The 24,852-nt window shown below is 48.1% G+C and overlaps 2 protein-coding genes across 10 annotated transcripts in view; one reads left to right on the plus strand and one right to left on the minus strand.

Annotated features, from left to right (window-relative positions):
- The first annotated feature begins 1,019 nt into the window (after positions 1 to 1,019).
- Positions 1,020 to 18,987, plus strand: DENND2D (DENN domain containing 2D). Of its 5 annotated transcripts, none has more exons than XM_081225663.1 (12): positions 1,020 to 1,080; positions 5,836 to 6,011; positions 6,861 to 6,973; positions 8,022 to 8,091; positions 8,804 to 8,881; positions 9,964 to 10,104; positions 11,344 to 11,492; positions 13,877 to 14,054; positions 16,890 to 16,931; positions 17,335 to 17,419; positions 17,747 to 17,986; positions 18,463 to 18,987. In XM_081225663.1, the coding sequence occupies exons 1-12, from the start codon at positions 1,023 to 1,025 to the stop codon at positions 18,537 to 18,539; spliced, it is 1,407 nt and encodes a 468-aa protein (XP_081081789.1). In that variant the 5' UTR covers positions 1,020 to 1,022; the 3' UTR covers positions 18,540 to 18,987. The 5 variants fall into 5 exon arrangements, with proteins under 5 accessions (XP_081081789.1, XP_081081788.1, XP_081081790.1 ...); XM_081225662.1 differs by lacking the exon at positions 1,020 to 1,080 and adding an exon at positions 4,981 to 5,261; XM_081225664.1 differs by lacking the exons at positions 1,020 to 1,080; positions 17,747 to 17,986 and adding an exon at positions 4,981 to 5,261.
- Positions 18,988 to 21,295: 2,308 nt separating this feature from the next.
- CEPT1 (choline/ethanolamine phosphotransferase 1) overlaps positions 21,296 to 24,852 on the minus strand; it is a gene marked incomplete at its 5' end in the record, with an annotated part of 36,709 nt that continues 33,152 nt past the window's right edge. For all 5 annotated transcript variants that reach the window (XM_081225560.1, XM_081225564.1, XM_081225561.1 and 2 more), the window contains 4 exons: positions 21,296 to 22,062; positions 22,651 to 22,776; positions 23,265 to 23,423; positions 23,928 to 24,059. In XM_081225560.1, coding sequence (XP_081081686.1) covers positions 21,943 to 22,062; positions 22,651 to 22,776; positions 23,265 to 23,423; positions 23,928 to 24,059 — 537 coding nt within the window. In that variant the 3' untranslated portion in view covers positions 21,296 to 21,942. The remainder of the gene's footprint in view (positions 22,063 to 22,650; positions 22,777 to 23,264; positions 23,424 to 23,927; positions 24,060 to 24,852) is intronic.

Consider the following 24,852-nt stretch of genomic DNA (forward strand, 5'->3'; position numbering starts at 1 on the left):
CCTGGGAGGCAGAGGGGAGCCAGGGCAGATCCCCCAGGAGCAAGAGGGGCTTATCAAATGCAAATTTTTATTTCTGACAAAGGAAGCTAGAAATTTGGGAGTGTAAGGAAGCCAATGAAGGTGAGAAGGGCAGAGGAAAAGTTGAATGGCTCTAACGGGATTTGGGATTAGAAGAAGGGGAGTGTGGCTAGCTGCAACTGTCGTCATCACTATTGTCATCATTATTATCATCAGCCCTTAAATTTGTATCACATAAGAGTTTACAAAGAGCTTTCTAATCCTTGACTTTCACGTCTTTGCAGGGTGGCAGGGCAGGGATTACTCTCATTTTGCTGAACTGCCCAAGAGCAGGCTGGATGGAAGGCAGGGTCAAGGCCCTAAGCTGAATCTCCAGTCCCTCCTCAAGAGCCCACAGGGCCCAGGTCCCTTCGTTGGGCGAGTGGAATAGGGAAAAGAGCAACGCAGGGACACGGGCCCCACGGAGGAGAAGGACAAATATAGCAAGAGATCTGGAAATGGCCAGAGGCTAACGCAGTTGCAGGGGGCGAAGTGGAGAGGTTGGAAAGGTGTGCCGACTCTGAAAACTGTCTCCTTCTGGGATAAGTCTCCGAGCCACCTGGAAAGTGTAGGGATGCCCACCGGGCGGGCCCTCCCCGCGCTTGCCGCGGAGGCAGAGGGTGACTTCGTGGCGACCCCGAGCATTTGCGGAACGCGGGGCTCGGAAAATCAAGCTTCCCGGGACGCCCCACAGAGGGTGGGAGCCAGGTGGCACCGCCCCTCCCGGACGCGCGTTGAGCGCCCTCTGTCACCCCACGCAGCCCTGCCCAGCGCCCAGAGAAGAGCGGGCCCGCCCAGGTGCGCCGGGGGTTGGGTCGGAGTCCGGAAGGTGTGCCGCCGCGTCCCAGCTCGTCCCCCTCTGCCTCTCCCCCGCGGAAAAGTGAAAGTGTCTGCCAGCCGAGGTCGCGCATTGGGGGGCGGGGCCGGCGCGGACCTGGGAGCGGGCGCCGGGTGCTCCAGGGGCCATGGATGGGCTCGGCCGCCGCCTCCGAGCCAGCCTGAGACTGAAGCGCGGCCGTGGGGGTTAGTGCCGGGCCGGGGCGCGCCGGGGCGGGGGCGAGGGCGCGGGCACAGCGGGGGGACCGCGGGCCAGGACAGGAGGTCACGGGGACGAAGGGCCAAGGCAGGGCGGTGCGAAGGGTCGCGGTCCATCGGGGAGCAGTCTGAGGGGCATTCCGGGGGTGCTGGGCAGGGGTCAGGTGAGCTGGAGAGAAAGGGCGCAGGTAGAGGTAGAAACGGGCTGGTGGGGAAGGGGTCGGAGGTCAGAGGAGAAGCCAAGCCAGCAGGGGCAAAGGGGAGGTCGCCAGCCAAAGGAAACCGTTGTGGGGCCCCGGGGCCACGTGTCCTACCAGCCAGGAAGTTTGTGGGGCAACCGCAGGGTGCCTGCAGCTCCCGGGCCGCGGCGCCCGCCCGAGAGACACATCCTCAGCCCCCGGCCGCCCGCCTCCCCGCGCTGCCCCGCCTCCCCGCCCCCGGACTCCACTCGTGGGAGCCCGCGACTTTGCCCCGCACGCAGCCGCCGGCCACAGCACTGCCCTTCCTCTGCGACGTCACCCCCCTCCCTCCTCCAGGGGCGGCGAGGAGCTCTGGAGAGTGTGGCCTCCAGCAGAGCTGGGATAGAGCCTGCTCAGCTGCTTCCTTAGAGTGTGCGAAGCCGACAAGGCAAGCCTCCCTTATCCCTTGGTCCCCCATTACAGAAGGAAGAATGATTCCTCCCGTACAGGGATGTAGGGATTAAATTAGAAGTCAATATTCGTTTCCTTTCTTCTCAGCAGGGGCGCTGGGCTTTGGAAGGAAGGGGATTAGGAATTCATTCATTCTTTTTGTCATTCATTCAACAAATATTTATTGCTGCCTACCACTGACCAGTCCGATGGCTGAGCAGCCACAACCCTTAGATACTTTGTCCAGAGGTCCCACCTTCTGAGAAGAAGGGAACCGATTGGAAAGTAAGCAGAGGTCATACCAAGACAGTCCACCCCTTCTAACATTGGTGGTCAAAAGATTGAGTGAGACCCCCTCTTACTCCAGGCCCCAGAGCTGGGGAGACCTGGGAGGGGGGAATCAGTGCTCTTTCTGCCATTACCCCTGTCCCCAACCCCTAGCCCTCGCTGTTCTCCCTGAGCACAGGTTTCCAGTATCTATCTGGTCATTCCACCTGTACTGAGGCGGAGAGGTCAGAGACCATGGGCAGATGCAGGGTGGGGCTGGTGGCCTCTTTTCTCTGGAGAGCACTGGCTTGGTCTTTCCTGGTCTCCCTCGACCCTCAGAAGCCTGTGTGAATGGAAGGGATCTGCTCCCTGCAGCCCAGAGGAAACATTCAGTTGTTCCCAAAACAGGGCTGATGACTGTGTCTGATGACAATGAGGGACTGTAAGATGTACAGCCAGTATTACCTGTCCTGAGGTCTGGCACCTACTGGGCAGGAGAGTGTGTCTTCTTTACCTTCCACACTATCCTCCACCTTTCCCGGAAGTTCCCCCTCCCTCTTTTGCCCTTTTGGCCCCAAGGCAACTGTGTGGTAGGAGGATGTGTGTGTGTGTGTGTGTGTGTATACACACGCATGGATGTAAATCATCCTGATGGGAGGGTTGGCAGTGGTGGTGGTCCTGGGTCGAGAGCAGCTGAGCTAGAAGAGGAAGGGCCAGCTTTCCAGATCAAGGTTCCAGAAAGTCCCTTCACCTATATTCCAGCTGGTTCTGGGACTTTTGTCAGAGGGCTGTGGGAGGCGCTTCCTGGTGGAGGAACAAGTGTAACCAACTCCTGACTTCCCTAGAAAGGGCGTCTCCCTCCTAAACTGAAAATTCAGGATAATAATTCCTTTCTAGGGCACTGGGGATTAAATGCGAAGACCCATGTTAAATGTGTGTTTGACGGAGGTTTTCTCTTCTGTTGATAACCCCCTTTGAAAGGGGGGAGACTTTTTTCTGGATTTCTTGGTCCTCAGCCCCAAAGTCCGGTAACTTCTTTTGTTTGCGATTGTGAGTTTTGCTGTTCTCTTGGCTCTTCTGATAAAGCAGGAAGAAATGGGCTGAAAATGCAACCCGAAGGATTTAGGGAAAGAAATCATTTCCTGAGGTTCTGGAATGCCCAGGGAAAAGATTGTGCTTCTCAAGGTCTTTTGAAAACAGGAGGCATCCACATTTGTGGGATGTTTGGTGTGCACTGCATCCAGAAGGCAGGAGCATGAACATGAAACTCTCATCATTCCCACCCCCAACAGATTCTGTTGTATTCCCCAAATAGTCCCTGAATTACTCTGTGCCTCAGTTTCCCCATCTGTATCCGGAGATGCTTGTTTCTCAGATTGGTGGCGAGGATTGTGCAGCCAGTCTGTGCAGGTTGCAGATAAGGTGTGGTGACAGATTCGAGTGTTCCAGGTCACTGTTCTCACCATTGCAGTGAATGTAACATTCCTTTTTTTTTTTTTTTTTCCTGGATGCATTGGGTCTTTGTTGCTGCACACAGGCTTTCTCTAGTTGCAGGCAAGCGAGTGGGGGTTACTCTTCATGGCGGAGCGCAGGCTTCTCATTGCGGTGGCTTCTCTTGTTGCGGAGCATGGGCTCTAGGCACATAGGCTTCAGTAGTTGTGGTGCACAGGCTTAGTTGCTCCGCAGCATGTGGGATCTTCCCGGACCAGGGCTCGAACCCATGTCCCCTGCATTGGCAAGCGGATTCTTAACCACTGCGCCACCAGGGAAGTCCCTACAGTGATTGAAACATTCTTATTTACTGTGATCCTTGATCTCCCCAGGAGTCATGGCTGGGCCACTGAGTACTGGCTTTTACTAGTCCACAGAAGCCAGGTCTGGAGCTATTAAGAGCAAGCAGCTGTGTCCCCTATTTCAGCACCACACTTTCTTCCAGAGGTCTATTAATTCTTTGCAGGAGTGGCAGACACTGGCACCAAACCCTTTTGCCTCCTAGCTCCTCTTAGGGGCAGCCTCCTGGCAAAAGTCCTTCTCTCTTACCAGGTGCATTTACACACTCAAGGGTTTACGTGAGAATCCCAGGTGATTTACTGCTATTCTGTCTCTCTTCCCCAGCCTCCAGACACAGCACCACTGGAGCCCCAGGGCCCAGCTGCTCTGCTCTTAGCTTGTGCAGAACTGTTGACCTGGACAAACCAGGAAAAAAGACGGAGCAGGAGTGGGGGGGGGTGGAGATCACCCAGATGCTTTCCACTCCACTGAGTGCCCCTCAGGCTGCTGATGCAACCAGTCCCCTACTGTAGGCCAGGGAGACTGTCCTAAGTCAGTGCTTCCTACCTGGGAGGAGAGATTCTTTGCTGGAGCCCTGGAACAGGTCCCAGTGAGACAAGTTTGCCATAGGACATATTGCAGGGAATGAAAGATGCACCATTGTAGATCGTGCTGAGATATCAGGAACTCTCCAACCCAAAGATGGACTTTGCTCTTTATTTCACGACCAGGAGAGGAAGCTTTTAGGTTCATGTTGATATCCAGGAATTCCTCTTGCTAGAACAATTTCTCCACTTAGATAATGAATGAGGTCAAGTCTATTGATTTTAATCAGGGGAGGCAGGGGCAACCTTGCTGTGAGGAGTTTTTGGTCCCGTGCCCTTGCTTGCAGCCTTGAAGTCCTGGAAGTCCCAGAGTGCAGCAGGGGGCCGTGCAGGGGTTATCTGCTGCCATTGACTGAGTTAAGAAGTGAAAGGTCAGGAATCAATTATGGAGATATAAAATCCCTGTCCTGGGGCTGGCAAGGCATTCTTCACTGTCAAGGGGTTGTAAATAAACCCATTGCACAACCTTCAGCCCAGAATTAAAAGCCCTTAGCCCAGAAGCAGCTGGGCTCTGGAGGTGTTTGCCTATGACCTTTTCTCTCACCACACCCTGGGGCTCTTGGGAGGAGCTGAGGTCTGAGCTGCAGTGCCAGGATGCTGCCTCTGTCAGTGCGGGCGTCTTGCTGCCTTTCTGGGTCCTGTCACACAGCCTTCTTGCTCAACCATTGGGTGCATAGGATGGAAACTGCTCTCCCCTATTTGGAAGACAGCACGTGGCTTGGCTTCATAGAGTTGTGGCTGGAGACTGAAACGGCAGCCGCTTTCTCAGGCTTTCTGTAGCCAGTCTGTTAGAGGAAAGGGAAGCACTCCATGCCTTACAGGCCCAAGAAGATGGAAAGACAAGTGGTAGGCGGGATACTCAGGCACTTCCACAGCTGGCTGCCTCGACACGGAGCAGGTCTGGACTGGATTAGCTACTTCTTTTTTTCCAGGGTGGCCCTCTTCGATCGGGCTGTTTCTTCCTTGAAATACTTCTTTTTCTTCTTTCTTTTATATCTCATCCTCCCCCTGGTTCCCCATGTGACCGGGCCAGGAGGTTTCCCCTGTTGGTTTTTAGAGCTGGTCATACACTCTGCGGGGGTTGGTGTGGTCACAGTCACGTGGCTCTTGGCCTGTTCCTATTTCTTGAGTCCAAGTCAACTCGGGGTGTACTGTTTCACTTAGGCAGAGTTTCTGCTACCCTGGGGCCTTGGGCCTCCCAGGTGACCTCCCCAGTATATTTCCTTGGCTTCCGAATCAGTGACTTCTTTGCTCCTCTTGCCCCCGCCCCCGTGGTTCCAAATCTCCCAGGTAGGCACGGAAACTGCCCAGTTGGCTCTGATCCCGTGCCGGGACCTGAGGTGCTGGGCAGGCTCCTGGGACCTCTGTGTGGGTATGACGGCCTAGAGGTGCCGAAGATGCTGGAGCCTCACATCCTCCACTCAGGGCCTGGATCAATGAGATACCAATGGGCCCTGGTGTCTTGGTTTCAGGACCTCCCCAGGATAATCTGGGGGAAGTTGTAAAGGAACCAGAAAGGGCCCAGGAGCACTGTCTACCCAACTTTGCCGGAGGGCAGCACTTCTTTGAATACCTCCTCGTGGTTTCTCTCAAAAAAAAGCCTTCGGGGGATGATTATGAGCCCACAATCACCTACCAGTTCCCTAAGGTAAGGATTGAAGGAAGGGGGAATGGGGGACAGAGGATTCGGGTGTTTGAGAGGCGATGGCCGAGGGGGGGATGCCGTCTCCCCACCCCCAACCCCCCGGGGATGCCGTCTCCCCACCCCCAACCCCCCACCCCGCGGGGCTCGTCTGGAGCTGCCCTGAGCTCACTGCTCCTGTTTCCTTCAGGCCCAGCCCTGTTTTCTCTTATCACCCGCAGAATCTAGGTCTGGCCTCTGTAACGAACTGACCTAGGCTCCCTAGCTGGGAAACTAGGCTAGTTCTTCTGCCGTTTGGGGGACCTCCTCATTCTTCCAAATTCTATGCTCTGCCACCCTTCTCTGTAGAGAGGCTTACCTTCTGCCAGAGGTCCTTGCAGGAATCCCCTCCCTGGGGTGGGTGGGAGGGAAAGGGTGGGGCAGGCACCTAGCTGGTGGCCACAGCCCAAGCATCAGGCTCCTTCTTGTCTGGTCCCGAAGCGGGTGAAGGGGTGGGGTTAGGGCATCTTTCTCATTAACCCTGACAGTGAGGCTACTGAGCTGGCCGCTTCTCTTCTCAGATGCGGTATCTCTCTGATGTGGTCCTCCCAGGAAGCCGGGAGGTCTCTGGGCCTTTCTGCATTCAGCATGGTCCTGGCCCCCTTCCTGACTATGTAGATCCTTAGGATACTGAAGTCCAACTCTGGTTCATGTAGACTTGGCCAGGAGGGGCTGTTTCAGCCTTGGGGTTCTTCCAGCCAGACCCAGAACGCAGCCTCTGTGCAGTGATGGGCACAGAGTAGCCCGCCAGCCCCCAAGCCCTCTCCACCTGCTCCTACCTCCACATTCACCTGTCTCTTTTCCCATTCCTTGTAGCGAGAGAACTTGCTTCGGGGACAACAGGAGGAGGAGGAACGGCTGCTCGGAGCCATCCCCTTGTTTTGCTTCCCAGATGGGAATGAGTGGGCCCCACTCACTGAGTATCCCAGGTAATCGCTCGGCCCTGGGACGGGGGAATCTGGGATTGGAGGAGAAGGGCGAACCACGTGGTTGCTGCACCCCCCTCAACTGGATTTCTCACCAGCTTCCTTCCTGATGAGGAGGGGCTGGAGTTGATTCATTTCTAAACATCTTGCCTCGAGGCAAGAGAGCTCAGGTAACCAGGTTAAGCAGTCCCTTCTAACAGAAGGGCGAGGCTCTTTCACTTGTCCTAGGAGCTAGTCACTGTGTTTTGAATGCCTCTGGCAGAAGATGGACTTAGAAGACGTCCTTTGGCCTCTAAGGAGTCCCTTATATGACAGAGCCCTTTACACCGTGAGTCCTGGAATTTGACTGCCTGAGCTCAAATTTTGGCTTTACCACTTATGAGTTGAATGAGCTTGGATGAGAAGCACTCCCTCAGAGTCTCAATTCCTTTATTTTTAAAGTGGGAATAGTGATTGAACCTACCTCAAAGGGTTGTTTTGAGAACTAAATGTGATGATACATTTAGAGCTTGACACCAATAAGCACTTTAAATAAATTACTGATGTTACGGTTACTCTCAGGATTAATCAGCAGCTCCCCCTTTACCCTCCTCACCCCCCTCAGCCCTGCTCTGATGCTGGCTGCCTTCCTGCTTTAGAATGTAGTGAGCAGGGACTTCCCTGGTGGTCCAATGGTAAAGAATCCGCCTCACAATGAAGGGGACACGGGTTTGGTCCCTGGTCAGGGAACTAAGATCCCACATGTCGCAGGGCAACTAAGCCCGAGACACAACTACTGAGCTCGCATGCCTCAACTAGAGCCCGCGTGCTCTGGAACCTTCGCACCACAACTACGGAGACCACGCACCCTGGAGCCTGCGTGCCACAGCTAGAGAGAGAAAACCTGCACGCCACAACTAGAGAGAAGCCCTCTCACCACAACGAAGAGCCTGCATGCCGCAACGAAGATACGATGCAGCCAAAAATAAATAAATAAATCACAAGTAAATCTTAAGGAAGAAAAAGAACCTAGTGAGCAAATGAAAACCAGGTCTTGTCTGCTCTTCCTCAGGGAGACCTTCTCGTTCGTTCTGACCAACGTGGATGGCAGCAGGAAGATTGGATACTGCAGGCGCCTCTTGGTTTGTGCAGCTCAGAACTGCCCCCTCCTCTCTGCATCCTGTTCTGCTCCACAGCTGGGTTTGCTCAAGCCTCAGTTGCAAAAGCCAAGGCTCCCTGGCAGAGGTGGCTGTAGAGAGAGCACAGCCCAGTACCTGCTGCCATGTTAGTGCCCTGTGCCACCTCACAAGAATGGGGACACACGCCCCTCCTCACCCACCCAGGGCACCTTTGCTGCCATGCTTTGGTCTCTACTCTCCCCAGCTCGGGGGGAGGCTTCATTCTAACCCGCTCCCTGCCCTCTCTATCCAGGCCTCGTTGACTTGGCCCCTGCCTCCCACAGCCTGGCCTGGGATTTGGACAACGAGGCTCAGTCCTTGGGCTCTCAAGTCACTTTCATAGCGCTCTCCTCTCTCTCTTTTTCCTTGTCTGTACAACACACTTGCTCCCTCTTTGCCCACCCCTGATAGTGTTGGTGCCGATGCAGGCAGTGTTCGCCCTTGAGCCAACCAGCCCCCTCAAGGCCATTTTATTTGGCTTTCGGTGACCATTCTGGCCTCCCTGCTGCCTCTCCCATGAGTGGGACCTCTGCACAGCCAGGTCTTTCTCCCTCCAGCCCACCATTCACCATGGATCCCCCAGCCCCAGCCACCAGCTCTGTGCCCCATCAGCCCCAGTTGTGTAGAGGCCCTGGGGAGGCTACAGCACTGAAGGAGCCTGTCCGTCCCTCCCTAGCCCGCCGGCCGTGGTCCTCGCCTTCCCAGGGTGTACTGCATCATCAGCTGCATTGGCTGCTTCGGCTTGTTCTCCAAGGTAGGGGTGGAATGGGATTCCTCGGGGCCTGTTGGGCCTGTTCAGCCTCCAGTTCCGCCTGGCTGCCTGCCCTGCCCATGCTCCCTGTGCTCCTCCCCCACAGCCGGGGTCAGGCGAGGCACCCTGGGGAGATTCAGGCAGAGAGGTGATTGGGCTTGACTTGGCTTTAGGGAAAAGTAGGAACTGAAGCTAGAGGACTGTCTCCCCTGCAGAAAGCCCACTGCTCCCCGTCTAGTCAGGTAAGAATGCAGCTGGAGAGGGACATGGGTAGAGCTCCAGGTTAGGAATTGGGAGTTCCAGTTCCTCATCTGTCAAATGCATGTAATGATTCCTCACCTTCCTATCTCACGGGTTGGTGTGAGGCTCAGATGACATGATACATGAAGAAGATAGAATACCAAACAGATAAAAAGACAATTATACAGTGGGGCTTGGGGGACTCCCTCTGACTCCTTCCAGGGTAGAGGGGGAAGTTGAGGTCTCCAGGACTTCCGCTGGAGCTAATTTGAGTGCTAGTACACCCGAGCTGGGATCAGAGAGGAGTCCTTCCGAATGGACGCGGCATGTCTTAGTGGCCAGAAAAGGGCATCGGTGTGCTCTGCCCCAGGCAGGCCCCTTGAAGGATGAAGGTAATATACTCCATCAGCCTTGGCTTGGGTGGATGGTTCATCTGTGCAGGGTTCTGTGGATGAAGGCCATCCCTGGACCTGGGGAGTCTCTGGTGGAAGTTGGAGGGCAGAGTGGCACCCAAGAGGCCCAGCTTCTCGTCTCCCACTCCATCTAGCACAAATGAACATGGTACCATCAGGGATGACGAGTTTACTCTAGAATGACTTCCTGGGGAAGGTAGCTCGTGCTGATGTTAGGAGAAGGAAGGAATATGGATCGGGAGAGAGAAGATGAAAAGAAGAAGGCTAGGAGCAAAAGCAGGTCTTGTACAGGAGATAAACAGCAGACTGGCTTCTGCCAGGGAGGAAAGAACCAGTTAAGGATTGGCTGGATCAGCCGCACACATGAGGTCTCAGCTACCAGCCTGGGAGCATCCCTTGGAGTCATGTTTCCCGTGGTCCTCTTCCGTACAGATCCTGGATGAAGTGGAAAAGAGGCATCAGATCTCCATGGCAGTCATCTACCCATTCATGCAGGGCCTCCGAGAGGCAGCCTTCCCTGCTCCTGGGAAGACCGTCACCCTCAAGAGCTTCATCCCCGACTCAGGCACTGAGGTGGGTGAGCAAAATGGACAAGACCCTCCCTGACTGCAGGGTGCGTGTTCCTGTGGCACCTCTCGTCACGGTGCTCCCATTCACCAGGTTAACATGCCGAGAAACTGAGCCAGGCAGGCACTGGGGCTTGGCTCGAATTATTGGTGGCAGAGCTGAACGTCAAACCCCAATGTTCTGATCCTCCCAACCTGATGCTCACAAGGACCTAGCTACCGTTTAAGCCACCAAGACTTTTATTTATAATAAATAAACCATGGAAGCTGAGGCTCCTGGTACTAGAATAGCCTTTGCCCCCAGCCACCAACCTGCCACTTTTCCCCATTACCCGCTTATCTTCCTGTGTCTGTCCTATATCTCTACCTTATAGCCTCCACCTGTCTTTTTCTTATCACACATCCCCACCCCTGAGTCCCCACCCATGCCACAGTGGGGATGCTATTGTTTTAAGACACTAAGCAGACAAAGCAGCAAGTAGAACATTGTTTTAAGAGTTCCAGTCCTGAGCCCTGTTGCTCTGGGTAATCTGTGTGTCCTCTGCTTCCCCATATCAGAATAAGGGGAGGGGCTAGGCTTGTTCACTTATTCAAAAAATAAGTGTGGCAGGCTAGCTATGCACCAAGTTATACTATTTTCTGGCCACAAAGCGGTAAATAAAATGAATGTGGTCCCTGACTTCATGGAGCTAAAAGTCTAAAGACTTAAATAAGTAAACACACAAATAAATAATTAAAAATTTTATGATTGTGATGAAAAGAAAACAGGGTGCTACATGGGAAAATGATGAGAAACACAGGTTGTCACCTTGCATTAGGTGGCCAATGAAGGCCTCTGAGACATAAAGGAGGATAAGAATGAAGAGAGAAAATATTGTAAATCAACTATACTTCAATAAAAAACTAATAAGTTAATTTTTTTTAAAAAGGGTGAAAGGCAACCCAGGGGAGGGAAGAACCTCCGGCAAAAAGAGCATGACATGCTCAAGGAACGGAAAGGAGTTGATGTGGGGAAGCAAGGTGAGGCAGGTGGTGAGAGAGGCGGGCCTTGTGGACCACGTAGGGGATTACATCAGTGTCATCCTCAGAGCGTAGGGAAACCCTGAGTGGGTTTTTAGCAGTGGGGAGGCACAGTCAGATGTACTCCTTTGGGGAAGATAGGGTGGAGGCTGGTAGAGACCCAGCTTTCTGGGGTTTGTGTGATTTTTCAGTGTGGTGACTCCCCCTCTCTCTGATTTCCCCACAGTTCATTTCGCTGACGCGGCCCCTTGACTCCCACCTAGAGCACGTGGATTTTAGTTCTCTGTTGCGCTGTCTCAGTTTTGAGCAGATTCTTCAGATCTTTGCCTCTGCAGTGCTGGAGAGAAGAATCATCTTCCTGGCAGAAGGTCTCAGGTTGGTCCAGCCACTGAGCGGGGTCACCTGAACTGACTGGCATCCCTGGGTTCCAGGGAATAGACTGGAGGGTTCTCTAAGGGAATCAGGCTGTAGGACCTGTGTGCTCCCCACCCTCCTGCCACCCTGCCTTGATCTGCACTAAGCCTAGAAAATAGCTGTTATAATTCCCTGTTTCTACGTCCAAACTTGATCACTGCCTAAGCCTGAAGGAGGTTTGTGATTTAGCTCTGAGAAGTCCATGAAGTATTCCCGTGACAGCCCAGGAGGAGACCAGTTAGGGTGGATGTGGACATGATTCTGCTCTTGAAAAGCTGAGGGAGGACAGGGCAGGAAGTCATAGAGTGGTAGGGAGGTCAAGCACACTATCTTTAGTGGCAAACACATGTCATCTGTCCATTTGTTCACTCATTCAACAAACACTTATTGTGTGTCAACTGTTTACCAGATGCCAAGCATCAGGAAGATACAGACAAAGAAGACATGGTCCTAGACCTTAAGGGAATGTAGAATTATCCCCATTTGAAAAGAAAGCACAGGTATTGAAATCAGCAGAACAAAGTTCAAGTTCTTTTCCTCTACCTTTAGCTACATGGTGTTCCTTAGGTTAGGTTCTTAACTTCTGGAAGTCCTGATCTCCTTATCTGTAAAATGGAGATCTGTAGCTACTTCATAAGGGTGTGGTAAGGATTAAATGAAGTAATGCACATTAGGTAACTAGCACTCTGCCAGGCACACACTGGTAAGTGCTAGTTGTTTTTCTTAATAATAAGTTCATAGCTGAGTATATCCCTGTGTATAGTTGAAGCAGAATAATATCATGTCTTGGTCTCTACCTCTTAGGGGCTTCAAGTCTGAGAAAGACATGGGGAGATGTGTGACAGAATAGAGAAGGGAGAAAAATCGTAAGACAGTAGAAGGTTGACCTATTTATGTCTTGGGATGGAGAAAGCTGCTTATATTGGGCTGACAACCCTGGTTTTATCTTTTAGGGAAGAAGAAGAAAAGGATATTAGGGACCCAAATGTTAGGCCAGAGGGCCAGGTGAATGTCATGGGTTGTAGAGGAAAGGAAGCTTGGGCAGGCAGTGGGGGTCTGTGGGTTGAAAATTCTGTAAAAATCAGATAACCAAAAAGGCACCAGTTGTAGGCCAATCCTTGCGGAAAGTGGTGTAATCTTTTGCTTTGGAAGTAGCTCTTCCACTCTCGGCCCTGTAGGGTACTGAGAAGTTTCTGTCACAGCTGGAGCTGGGATTCTGGCCTTTTCCCCCTAAGATCAGTGTTTAGGAAGTGAAGGGGACTCTGGCCTGGACATGGGCAAAGGCCGGCAAGACTCATCTCTCAGGCGTTAACTTTCTTCAGGGAGACTCCACCACTCACCACTTCCTTCCTACACTGAGTGTTTCAGATCTCTGCAATTCAGGCAGGAAGGGGACTTCCAGTCAGCCTAAGCCTTGGCGAGACTCTCAGAGACTCCATCTTTCTAACTCAGGAAGTGCTAGCTCCATACCAAGAGCTGAAACAAGGTTTCTGCATCTGTGTTTTGATTGGCTTTGGCCTTGGGGTAATTTGGAGAAATGAAGAGCCATGAAAGCCAGTGGAGAATAGAGAAGACAGAAAGGGGGGTTGTGTGTGTGTGTGTTGGAGGGGCAAATGGGGGAGGGATTGTGGGGAGCTGGGCCCGAGTTGTGACTTAGGCAATAATTACACAGGGAATGTTTCGTTGGGAAGGGTGGGGTGGAGGAGCCACTTCTGTGGGACTTTCCGGGTAGGAATTGCTGGTCAGAGGTTCCTGGAATCCAGGAATTTCCCAAGCAAACTCAGGCACCAACCTGGTAACTTGAAATAACCACAAGTGACCAGAGGGAGCTGTGAGAGTTAAAGACTCAGGATGAGACATAAGGAGGAAACAGGCTTGACCTCTCTGCCGCACCCCAGTGTTTACACGTTTGTGTCCTTAACTACACTGAGTTCCTTAAAAGCAGAGCCAGTCTCATGCTTCCTGGTATCCACATCCTTAGCACAGTGGTAAGCACAGAGAAGGGACTCGAACAATGAAGCCATTTCTTCTTCCCTCCCCTCTTTAGAGTCACTCCCCCGGCACACACCCCCCCCACCCCGGAAGTGAATTGAGAAGACTAACTGGGAAAAGAAGGATCAAATAGAGGCCCCATCCTTGATGAGAGGAGCCTCAGCCTCTCCCAGTTTCTGTACCTTTCCTCCCAGCTACAAGTAGTCACAAGCTCTGTGACTGGCATGGCTCCCAGACTTGCTTTTACAGGCAGCATGAGCAGCTACTGTCAGTGGTGGGCTGCAGGGGTGGGTCCTTGGGGGTGGAGGCGGAGGGGGCCCCTCTGACTCTCACTCTCTGTGCCCTGTCCCCAGCACACTGTCTCAGTGCATCCATGCTGCTGCGGCGCTGCTCTACCCCTTCAGCTGGGCCCACACCTACATCCCTGTTGTCCCCGAGAGCCTTCTGGCCACTGTCTGCTGCCCCACTCCCTTCATGGTTGGAGTCCAAATGCGCTTTCGGCAGGAGGTTATGGAGAGCCCCATGGAAGAGGTATGATGCCGCAAGAAGAGGGCATGATTTGGAGCCAGGCAGACCTGGATCCGTATCCCAGCTCTGCTACTAACAGCTGGGTGATTTTGCTGCAAGTTGTTTAACCTCTTTAAGCCTGAGCTTCCTCATCTGGAATATCGGAATGACAATGTTCAGTTCCAAGGGATCCTAAAAAAAATCTGCATAAAGCACCTAGCCTGGTGCCTGACATATAGCTGCTACTCAATAAGTGTCTGCTCCCTCCTCCTGAATGATTTCCCTGGGCTTAAGGGGCAGCACGTGGCTTATTCAGGGCTCACCCAACTGTCCTAGGCCAGCTAGTCCTAATGAGAAGGCCCCAGGTGTCCCATTTTTCTTCTGAATGGATGAGCACAGCTGGTCTATACAACAGCTGGTCTATACAACACACACACCACTGGGGGCTGTTCACGATGCTTAGAAGTGAACTGACATAGCCTTCCTGCAAACAATGAGCCTTAAAAATGGAGATTTTTTTTTTTTTTTGTAGCAAGGGTCATCTTTCTGATTGGCTCAGAACTCAGTTGGCTAATGAGGATATAGGTCCAAATCCCCTTTGATCTCTGCCAGCTTCTTATTTCTTGGCAGTGCCTCCAGATATACCAGAAAGCTCAGTGGTGAAAGTAGGCATTAATAACATAAATCTATCTCCAGTGTTGGAAGAACAACTCAAAACATGTGCTTTGCTTGAGTTGTCAATAGGAACTTTCAAGAGATAGCACGTGATTATAATTTCAAGCCAGAAGAGCTACTTAGGTTTGTCTGCAGGGGTTAACCACTGACTCCCTCTGTGTAGACAAAGGGCCTACCAAGGGGAGAGGCAGGCCCTAGAAGTAAGCTATTGAAGGCTTGCAACCCACCCTAGTGGGAGGACTTCCTCCATTTACATAAGAAGTATCTGAGGTCCAGAGAACTCAATTGAGTTATCTGAGGCCACACAGGCAAGGATGGAATCTAGCACAGATAGAACCAAAGTCTTTCTTCCACAGAGTGCCGCTGGGAGGTAAAGAAGCAGGCTCTGTTTTCCTTCCTTGCTTTGCTGGCCCGCTCAACCCTCCTCAGGACTGCTGAGTACACATGCCCTTTGAGCCAGTATTTGCCTTGTGACTAACTGGGACAGAGTATCAGCCCCATGTTTAGCAGTGACTTAAAATGCCCCATACCCAGAAGTTATGAAACTTCCTGATGCTACAGCCCCATCTCCTCGGAAGCTGTGGCTCTTCCTCCACTGGCCTGGCGGGAAGACACCCGAAGGCTACTCAGACTCCAGTTCCTGCTCTCTAAGAGCCTTGGCCTATTTTATTCCTGGGCAGCTGCTCCATGAAATGGGCAGGGGGTGAGGAAGGGAGAGGGCTAGGGGCCAGGGAAGGGGAGGGGGATTCCCTGACTCCCCACATCTACTCTCTGGAAGGGATCGCTTGACAGACAGTCTTTCCAAGTACTGGAAAGACTTCTGGGAACAACTTCACAAAAAATTTCTTCACACACTCTTACCTCCCAGCCCCCGAAGTAAACAGCCTGCCCTGAGTGAAGACATCTGAGACTATGTATACAAGTGGTTTCAGGGCTGAACTAGTTCAACTTTTCTCCCTTGACGATGGATAATTACAGTGCTTGCTCGGTCTCTTGGCACACTTCCCAGTTCCTCTCTTTCTTTTTATTTGGGAGAAGGGAGCATGCAGGGATCACTCACTCACCTGTCGAGACCAAGGGTCACAAACTGAAAAGAGGGAGCCAGCAGGCATTTAAATGGCCAACACAGGCTTTGGGGGATTATGACAAACTGCTGAGCACAGGCCTTAACTAAAGGGGGCAGCTGTAACTCAGTTCCATCTGTATGTGGACCAGCGTTAGAGCTCCTGACTTTTCAGGAGAAGCCCCAAATCCAAATTTTATGTGAAATTTTCCAATTTAAATATTGGAAACTAATTCAATTATTTAAAAATTCTCTGAGGCAAAAAGAAACAGATCTGTAGGTTGGAATCCAACTAGCAGGATGCCTATTTGTCATCTCTAGTCTGGACTGAAGGCCTCTCAGGCAATGATGGAGCTGATACTAGAGCTCAAGTCTCCCAAGTTCCAGCCCTGTGCTTGTCCTACCTGCAGCCTATAGACACAGGTTACTGCCTTTCCTTCCCTCTTCCTGTTGACCCTGGGCTCATTTCCTCCTTTTGCTGTTTCCTGCTGGAAGGCCCAAAGCTCTGTGGGAGTTTTAAAAATGGAACTCCAGGCAATTGTACATAAAGTTGTTATAAGCATTAAAAAAATCAAAAGATGTCCATCCCTGTCCTAAAGCTGACCAGAGGGAAGGGAGTTGAAGGAGAGCTGTGGGGAGAAAGACGCAGTCCCAACGACAGCACAACCTCGGCTTGGAAACTGTCCTATTTGTTAGCAGTATCACCTCAGGCAGCTTAGCTTCTTTGGGTCTGTTTCCTCGTTTGCAAAACAGGCACAGTACCTGCCTCTACAGGAGCATTGGGAAGATTAAATGAGATAAAATGTGCAAAGCACCTTGTGTGCCATGTACTAAATGTTACATATGTAGAAGCTATTACCATGATCAATGTTTTATTAAGGGAGTGACTGGCTATGATTTACCCATATCGTATATCCCATTTTCCTTAGCTCTCTCCTGTTTCCTGCTTCCTACACCCTCACACCCTTTTCCCAGGAAAGAGTGGGTGGTGAGAAAGGAGAGCATCAGACAGGAAATGAGAACTGAAGGTGCTGATTTTATTGCTACTTGGGCTGAAAGTTACAACCACAGGCGGAAATGGAGAAAGGGGAAGAGATCAAGCTGTTCTGTGTTTTTTTCAGGTCCTGTTGGTGAATCTTTGTGAAGGAACCTTCTTAATATCAGTAAGTGTCTGGGTTCAGATCCCCTGCACACCCACCACCAATTCAATTGCTCTAGTCTCATTGATGTTCCACTTACTTTAACAAACTTTAAGTACTTTTGTTGAGAATCCATGCTAACAAGATCTCTCCTCTCTCAAGGAGCCCATGACAAAGACAGATGACTTCACAAGGCAGTCGGTGTTAGTGCCTTTAGGGCAAGGATATAAACCAAGTACCAGAGGGACAGAGAAACTTGCTAGTGTTTAGAGTCAAAGCTTCTGTTGCTTCTCTTCTATGTGGCCAATTATCTGGGGGGAAAGAGTTGGGTGTAGAATTCATCCCCACCTCACACTCTCTGCAAACACTTCACTCCACACCTCCCCCCTGACTGCTTAACCTCTGAGCTGCCTCTGTCGTCTCCTAGGTTGGTGATGAAAAAGACATCCTACCACCCAAGCTTCAGGAGGACATCTTAGAATCTCTTGGTCAGGGGATCAAGGGGTCACAGAGTAAGTCCTAGGCTCCTCTTATTTTGGCTTTCTCCTAAGAGCTTGAGGGCATGATTCCCAATAATGCCCTTCCAGAACTAAAACAAATTCACTCAGCAGTCCTGGGCTAGTCCCAGAGGCCTTGATTCTAGGGCGAGTATGAGATTTTATTCTTCCTAAGCAATGGTGAACCCGTATCTAGTCTCCCATTTTAATCAGTCAATTAGTAGTTATGAACCCTACCTCACCCCTTCTCCAAGAGCTTTCAGCTTGCAATGAAAGCCACTGGAGGTAAGAGTGGGTAGTTTCATCCTTCCACTGTCCTGAGATGGTCTCTGTTCCCTGCAGCTTCTGAACAAATCAATGAGCATGTTTCAGGCCCTTTTGTGCAGTTCTTTGTCAAGACTGTGGGCCACTATGCTTCCTACATCAAGCGGGAAGCAAATGGGCAAGGCCACTTCCAAGAACGGGCCTTCTATAAGGCTCTGACCTCCAAGGCCAACCGCCAATTTGTGAAGAAGTTTGTGAAGACACAGCTCTTTTCCCTTTTCATCCAGGAAGCTGAGAAGAGCAAGAACCCTCCTGCAGGTATACAGTGACAGGCCCCTATCAATCCAAGCCCAGAGGGTCACTTCCTCCAAGTCAGGTGTGGCCCTACGATGAAGAGGAGGGGAGGAAAGAGCATTTCTCTCTAGAGGCCCACAAAAATAGCTGTAATCTTACCAAGTGGGGCTGGAAGGAAAGAACCTGAAGCCTAAGAAAATGCCTCCTGGGCTGATACTTTGCAGAAGTTGCTCTGTTCATCAGCCAGCAGGAGGCCGTATGCTCTGTTTTAGTCTGGAGCTAATTCCTACTAATTATTATTTGTTTTAGGCCCCCTCTGGGGCCAAATCAAATACCTGTATCTCCAAAGGCCTGTGAGGGCTTGGGCATTCTGGCAGGAATGTGGGTGTAGTCAGGGAGCGTGGGCAGCAGAGAGGATATTCCTGACCCTCACTCCTGAGCTCATCTTAAGTCTGCCTGGCCAGATTAGATGTCTCTAACACGTGTATCTGAACCCACAGGCTATTTCCAACAGAAAATACTTGAATACGAGGAACGGAAGAAACAGAAGAAACCAAAGGAAAAGACTTTGAAATAAGAGCTGTGGTGAACAGAAGTGACTAGACCTATAGGTCAGTTGTGGACTTTGGACCCTGCCAGCATGGTAGGATGTGAAGCTTTCAGCCCCCAGAATCCACAGCCTTCTTCCTAGTCCTGGTAACCAGGTCTTGCTTCAAGTTGGTGTCTTGAGTTTGGGATCCCTGGAATCAGCTTTCTCAAGACTTTGGAAGGCTCTGACCTCTGTGCTCACAGAGCTGGGCACAAAGCTGCCTTTCCTGCAGAGGTGACACCGGGCAGGAAACAGTAGTAGAGGTGTTGTAGAGTCTTAGAAGTTGCTGTAACTGCCCTCTTCCAGGAACCTCTCTTACAAAATCCTCAACAGAGAAAGCAGTTGCGGCCCAAAGGCTCAGTTTCTCCACATAAAAGAAGAGGTCTGTGGACATGTGAGGATAAGAATAAAGACGAAAATCTTCTTGTTCTTTAAATGTGTATCTCTGGCTTCCACTATGGAGAGAAAACCAGGAAAACAAGGCAATAGATGTGAGAATAAACTGCGCTAGAAGTAGAGGACCTGGCAGTAGTGCCCAGAACTCTGGGACTGTGTTTGGAGTGGTGGAATTACAGGGGTCAGCAGAGCCTTCTAATAGGAAGGGTGAGGGATACTGGTAAAAGCAGCAACAGCACTGGGGACACGGCAGCAGTTCTTGGTTCTAGTTCGGTGTGCTTTCCAGAATCCTGGGAGGAAAGGCTGATAGCCAGAGTGAAGCATTTGCAGTCGAGTAACTTGAGGGTAGGAATTTCAGTTGACAGAAGCCAGTGAAGAACACTACATTGTTTCCATCAATAGGTCTGTCTGCCCATCACTTCCAGTTTGGAACTTTCCATTTTAGACATCCTACTTCCAACTTCAATATTTTGAGAAGCCCAGTTCAACTCTTTAGCTAAAGGTAGAGGGATCCCTGCATTGACATTTTTTCTCTTTGAGAAAAGAGAATCAAAATCTTAGAAGTCCAAACGAGTTTAGTAGTCACCTGGTCCATCTTCCCTCTGTATCTCTACGGACGGTTTCTGTTTAAACACTGTAAGGGATGGGAAACTTTTAGGAGCATCTTGTTTTTCAAAAATTCCATCTTTTTAATGTGTGTATGTGAGTGTGGCCCTCAGAGGCCCCTGCATTCTGTACAAAGAACACAAATGTTGTTGGAGGGTGGGATGGGGACTAGGGTTACCAAATTGAAGTTAAAGCCAATATAATTTTATTTCAGGGTCACAGAGACCTACTGCAGGTGGTACATGTTCTACCGTCCACATGCCACACCCCTACCTATGCTACTCTTCACAGCTTCCAAGAGTTATTGCACCTTTTCAGGTAGTTTATGGCAGTGGTTCCTAAGCCTAGTTGTAACTCAAAGGGTTTAAGAAGGACTGGAATCCTGGTGAGCTTATGAAAATATGAGGCCCCCTCTCAAACCTACCAAGTATCTCCAGAGATAGGACCTGGGAACCTGTAGTTTTAAAAATTCTTCAGATGATTTTGATACCTAACCAGGTATCAAAATCATATATACTATGATCACAAGAAGAATTAGGACCAGCTGAGGTTTACTATAAACGTACCCTTGATATGATGCGATGGTTATCTAGAGCTGAAGGAAGCACACACCAAATACCTGAACGTCTTCCAGATTTCCTTTACGCTGAAAAAGATTCTACAATCTCTGTAGCTTCAGCCCACTAAAACCTAGTGTGGTGTAGGAGAGAACAATGGATTAGGATTCAGAAGATCTAGATTCTAGTCCCCATTTGGAAAAGGAGTAACTGTTGTGACACTGGTATGCCATTTAGCTTCTCCAGACCTCAATTTCCACTGTAGGTAATTAACATTTGCTCTGTCTATCTAATATAATAAGACAATGACATAACTTTACTTAATTATCCCTCCTTCTTTTTCCTTTGTCCTAGCTTGCAACATTTGATCCGCCCTAGCATTTTTCTGTGTGTACTTCTCTACTCCAGATGCTGGAGAAGTTGCTAGCAAGCAAAGGCAGTGAGAAACTTCCCCTTCCTGCTATATTCTAGTAAAGAAATGAAAGGTTTCACAGTCATTGCTAATCAAGATTACATGGAATTCATGAAATCATTAGAAGTGCAAGGAAGAGTTCTGGTTGCCAGGCAAGGCAGCACAGCTATTGTGTATCCATGATTACGGAAACAGGGTATAAATAAAAATCACTAATAAGATACCTCATTTTAGTCAATAGCTTAAACCTTTTCTGCTTGTCTCCCTCTTCATTCAAGCAACTGAACTATATACAATGGAAACAGATCCGGTTTATAGTTACTGAGGATACCTGGTTTTCATTTCAAACTGTTGTACAGATACTGAGTAGCCAGAAAAGGAGAGTGCAAATTTTCAATAATTGCCTCGAGAGGCCCAAGCGTCTCTAATTAAAAATCTGGGGGAAGGGTCTGAGATTCCTAGACCAGGTGACTATTAAACCCCTTTGGACTTTTAAGATTATGATTCTGTTTTCTCAAAGGGAAAAATAGATTTATAATCTCAAGGGTGACAGCCACAACCAAAAAAATCTACCAAGAGGGAAAATGAACATAGCACTCCTGTGTTTTAAGTTATACAGTTTTATACAAAATAGGTCACAGGACACATAATGATGATGTAGCTGACTGAATTTCCTCATTTATTAAAGAATAGAAATAAATTTTGCTTAAAAATTTTAAAAACAACATTAAAACTTAGTTTATCTTTCCACTGAATAAAACTGAGAAGAAGACTGGCTTTCAGATCATATATTTATTTAAAAAAATAAAATGGATCGACAAAGTTACCACATTATTATGCATGCTAACAGGATTTCCCAAGCCCATGAGATACCATTTCTTGAGCAATAAAAAAAATGACTTCCTCAATAATGTAAAGATAGGAAACCTTTCAATCCAAATTCAAGATCTTTATCACTAGGTTCCACCTCACAAGATATATCTGTGCCACAAGCTGAGCTCCTCAGTAAAGAAAGCTTGAGAAGATACTAAACAAGGACGTCACTAAAAGATTTGTTAAAATTATAAAGCAACCATCTTTTGGCCTGCAAATATTCTACATTAGAAATCTCGACCACTGGGGATCTGCTCCCCATGACAATTTTACTATGAATCCAGGATGATTACAAACACATGGCATTTTTTTCTTGCATGCTTTCTTGGGCCAACCCTGTTTGACAACATGTACAATTTACGGGATGGAACTTGACATTCCCATTCTCACACAGGGATAGTTAAGGAGTGTTACCAATAACAAAGAATAAAAGTTATATATAACGTTGGTTATTATAAATTATATTTGTTCTTAACCACCCCATTCTTAATACGTTCAGATTCTTTTGGGCAGAAAACATGAGCTTCCTATAACATCAATTACATCATTAATGATGATTAGAATGAGCTGTAGAGACCTTGATTCTGAAGACATGTATGTGCAGGTGAGACGCAATCTGATTGCAAACACTGACACAGTAGCGAATCAAATCAAAGAAAGAGAAGACCTGAAAAAAAAAATAGAGAAAGGCACTATTAGATTCTCAGGAATCTGCTTAGGCCATCCCTAAGATAGCTAAAAGCCAAGAGGAGAGGCTTCTTTCTTCTCTTCTTTTGAAATTCACCTTCAATTCCATAAAATTTAACAACTCAATTTCCTCAAAGATTTTTCCTTTACACCAAGGAGCAACAAACTTAATGAATATTTTAGGCTTTGTGGACCATACTCTCTTTGTCACAACTGCTCAACTCTGCCACTGTAGCATGAAAACAGCCACAGACAATACATAAATGAATGGCCATGACTGTGTTCCAATAAAACTATTTACAAAAACTGGCCATTGGCCCACAGGCTATAGTCTGCCAACTCCTGCTTTACAGTTAGAAATATGGAATTTATGAGCCAGGACTAATAAGAATAATACAAAAAATGACTCAAAGATGAAGCCATGAGGAACTCCCACGAAGCCCATAAATGTGGTTTTCTAGTATTCTAAATCATTACAATTATATGATCTATCTCTCAGGACTGGCCCACTGAAACAAGAAAACAAGTAACCTCCAAATCATGAAATAGAACACAGTCCAAAACTTACCAGGGCTATCCAAAGTACAATATATTCATCAATAAAGCTGTTAAAATATTGGTCCAGAAACAAAAGTGCTGGGCCTATGAATGCTGTGTCATGCAAATGCATTTCACTTTTAGTCATGTGTGCCACCTATGAATAAAGAGAATCGGTGATGTAGGCAGGCATTTTTATATTAAAGCAATTGTGAGCTACACAGTAAATCAGTATTGTGATCAAATATCAAGTTCAAGAATTCTTTAGCAATATCTGTTGAATTTTCAAAACTAAAACAACATCACGAAGTGGGTGTGAAAGCTATACACCGAAGGTATATACCATGCCAACTAAGTCCCTCTAAATATGCTTTTCACAAAGACCCTTGAGTGTACAGAATGAGAATGAAGAATGAGAATGAAGAATGTGGATAGAAAGAAGAGTCGTAGAGGTTTAAGGAGCTTCTGGTAATCTCAAATTGTAGCTTCACGTAAGAGTAAAAATGGCTCCCATATTGACATCAAGAGATTTTGATTAGAGGACAGCAAACTCTAGACCTGCTTAGGAAATTATGAAAACTATGGCCATAAAACCAAAATAAGATGAAAGTTAAAAAGAAAACAGACAAAAACTCTGGTGCTTACCACAAGCTTATTGGTGATTTTGGCAGATACAAAACCAAATGTCAATATATAAAGACAGGGATGCTTTTCAAAAAGCTGAACTGCTGATTTCTTGTAGATCATTGCAGCTAATGTAATTACTGATCCAATATGGAGAAAAGGAGAAAGGACACTTGTTCCCTGTACAGAGTAAAGAGAAGTGAGGAGTTAGTGGTATTCTATACCGATTTGCTTGATGGAAGACAGATCAACTTGAACTTCTAAGAACCTCACAGTGTCTGAGAGCCAGCAGTTTTTATAACTGAATACCAGAACAGCTAAGGAAAAGCAGCAGCATAGATTAGTTAGGCACAAACTGCGGATTTTACTTAAGAGGCCAGACATTTTACAAAGCAGATCGCACTTAAAAAAAAAAAAAAAAAAAAATATATATATATATATATATGTGTGTGTGTGTATAAAAGTGTGTGTCTGCATGTACAAAAAATACGCAAATATAAGCATATAAATGTATACATGTGTAAATAAAACTGAGAAGTTTCAGGGTTTTTTTTCTTTAAGACTAAGTAGAAACTCTCAATTAACAATGATTTTAATTAATTCAAATAACAATTCAAATGAAAAACAAAGCGACTACAAAACTAGGTCCTAGCACAATCATTGGAAATCTTAAGAAATACTTACTGCTATCGTTGATCCATTTTTTCCAACACCACCTGTGAAGATTACACGGAAGTAATTTGTACAGGAAAATATGGTCCCTGCTACAGTACAAAGCGCAGGAAAAATTTTCATTTGAATATTCAGCACTGGAATCTTTAATGGGTAGAGAGAGAAAACAATTAATATATATATAAATCAAAATAAGAAAACAAAGCAAACATTTGATTCATATTCTGATATATTCTCCATTCCTTCTAGTTTAGTAAATACTTAAATTAATGGAAGTTTCCCTAACCTTTCCATTATAAACAATATAAAAAGTCTCAAGAAATGAGAGACTACATAAGAATTAATCTGACTTCTGATACCAACTTTAAAAAAATAACTGAGCCAACTTTATTAGCTCATGTCATAGTTAAATAAAGTTCACCTAATGCATCCCAGAAATCTGGCAATAACGAACCATGCTATCTTCTGGCCTTTTAATAAAAGAAGTGTACTTTTCCTGTATCTTTGTGCATTTTTTGAACTCTACTGCTAAATCTGTAATTTGTTACTAATTGTTATGAGTGAAAGCATGGAGCATAAAGGACTAGAAATATTTGCAACTAGATTTAAAACATCTGCAAACTAGAGAATTCCCAATTCCAAACTGTTAGAATACAGGCAGCTAGTAAAAGTAGAGAGCAACTAGGAAGGCATTCATATGCAAGCAGCTTCTGTAATCTCAAATTGTAGCTTCACATAAGAGTAAAAACAGCTCCCATGTTGATGTCAAGAGATTCTGATTGGAGCAAAGCAAACTCAGGGACAGGACGAAAAATATGTGAAGCACACCCAAGCAGGTACAGATCTATAATTGTGAATCCAAAACTTTAACAGATAAGTTTACTTTTCAGAAGAAGTAAATAATACATGTTTACAGTATATTGAAAATATGAATTGA

This window comes from Mesoplodon bidens, assembly GCF_964165515.1.
Source record: "Mesoplodon bidens genome assembly, chromosome: 2".
Classification (NCBI taxonomy): Eukaryota; Metazoa; Chordata; class Mammalia; order Artiodactyla; family Ziphiidae; genus Mesoplodon; species Mesoplodon bidens.

Bases quoted from the DNA above. Each gene is read 5' to 3' on its own strand.
- DENND2D (XM_081225662.1), top strand. From the start codon at position 5,174: ATGCCTTACAGGCCCAAGAAGATGGAAAGACAAGTGGTAGGCGGGATA. The intron at 8,092-8,803 runs GTTTGTGCAGCT...GTCCCTCCCTAG, and splicing joins GATACTGCAGGCGCCTCTTG to CCCGCCGGCCGTGGTCCTCG. The intron at 11,493-13,876 runs GTTGGTCCAGCC...CCCTGTCCCCAG, and splicing joins TTCCTGGCAGAAGGTCTCAG to CACACTGTCTCAGTGCATCC.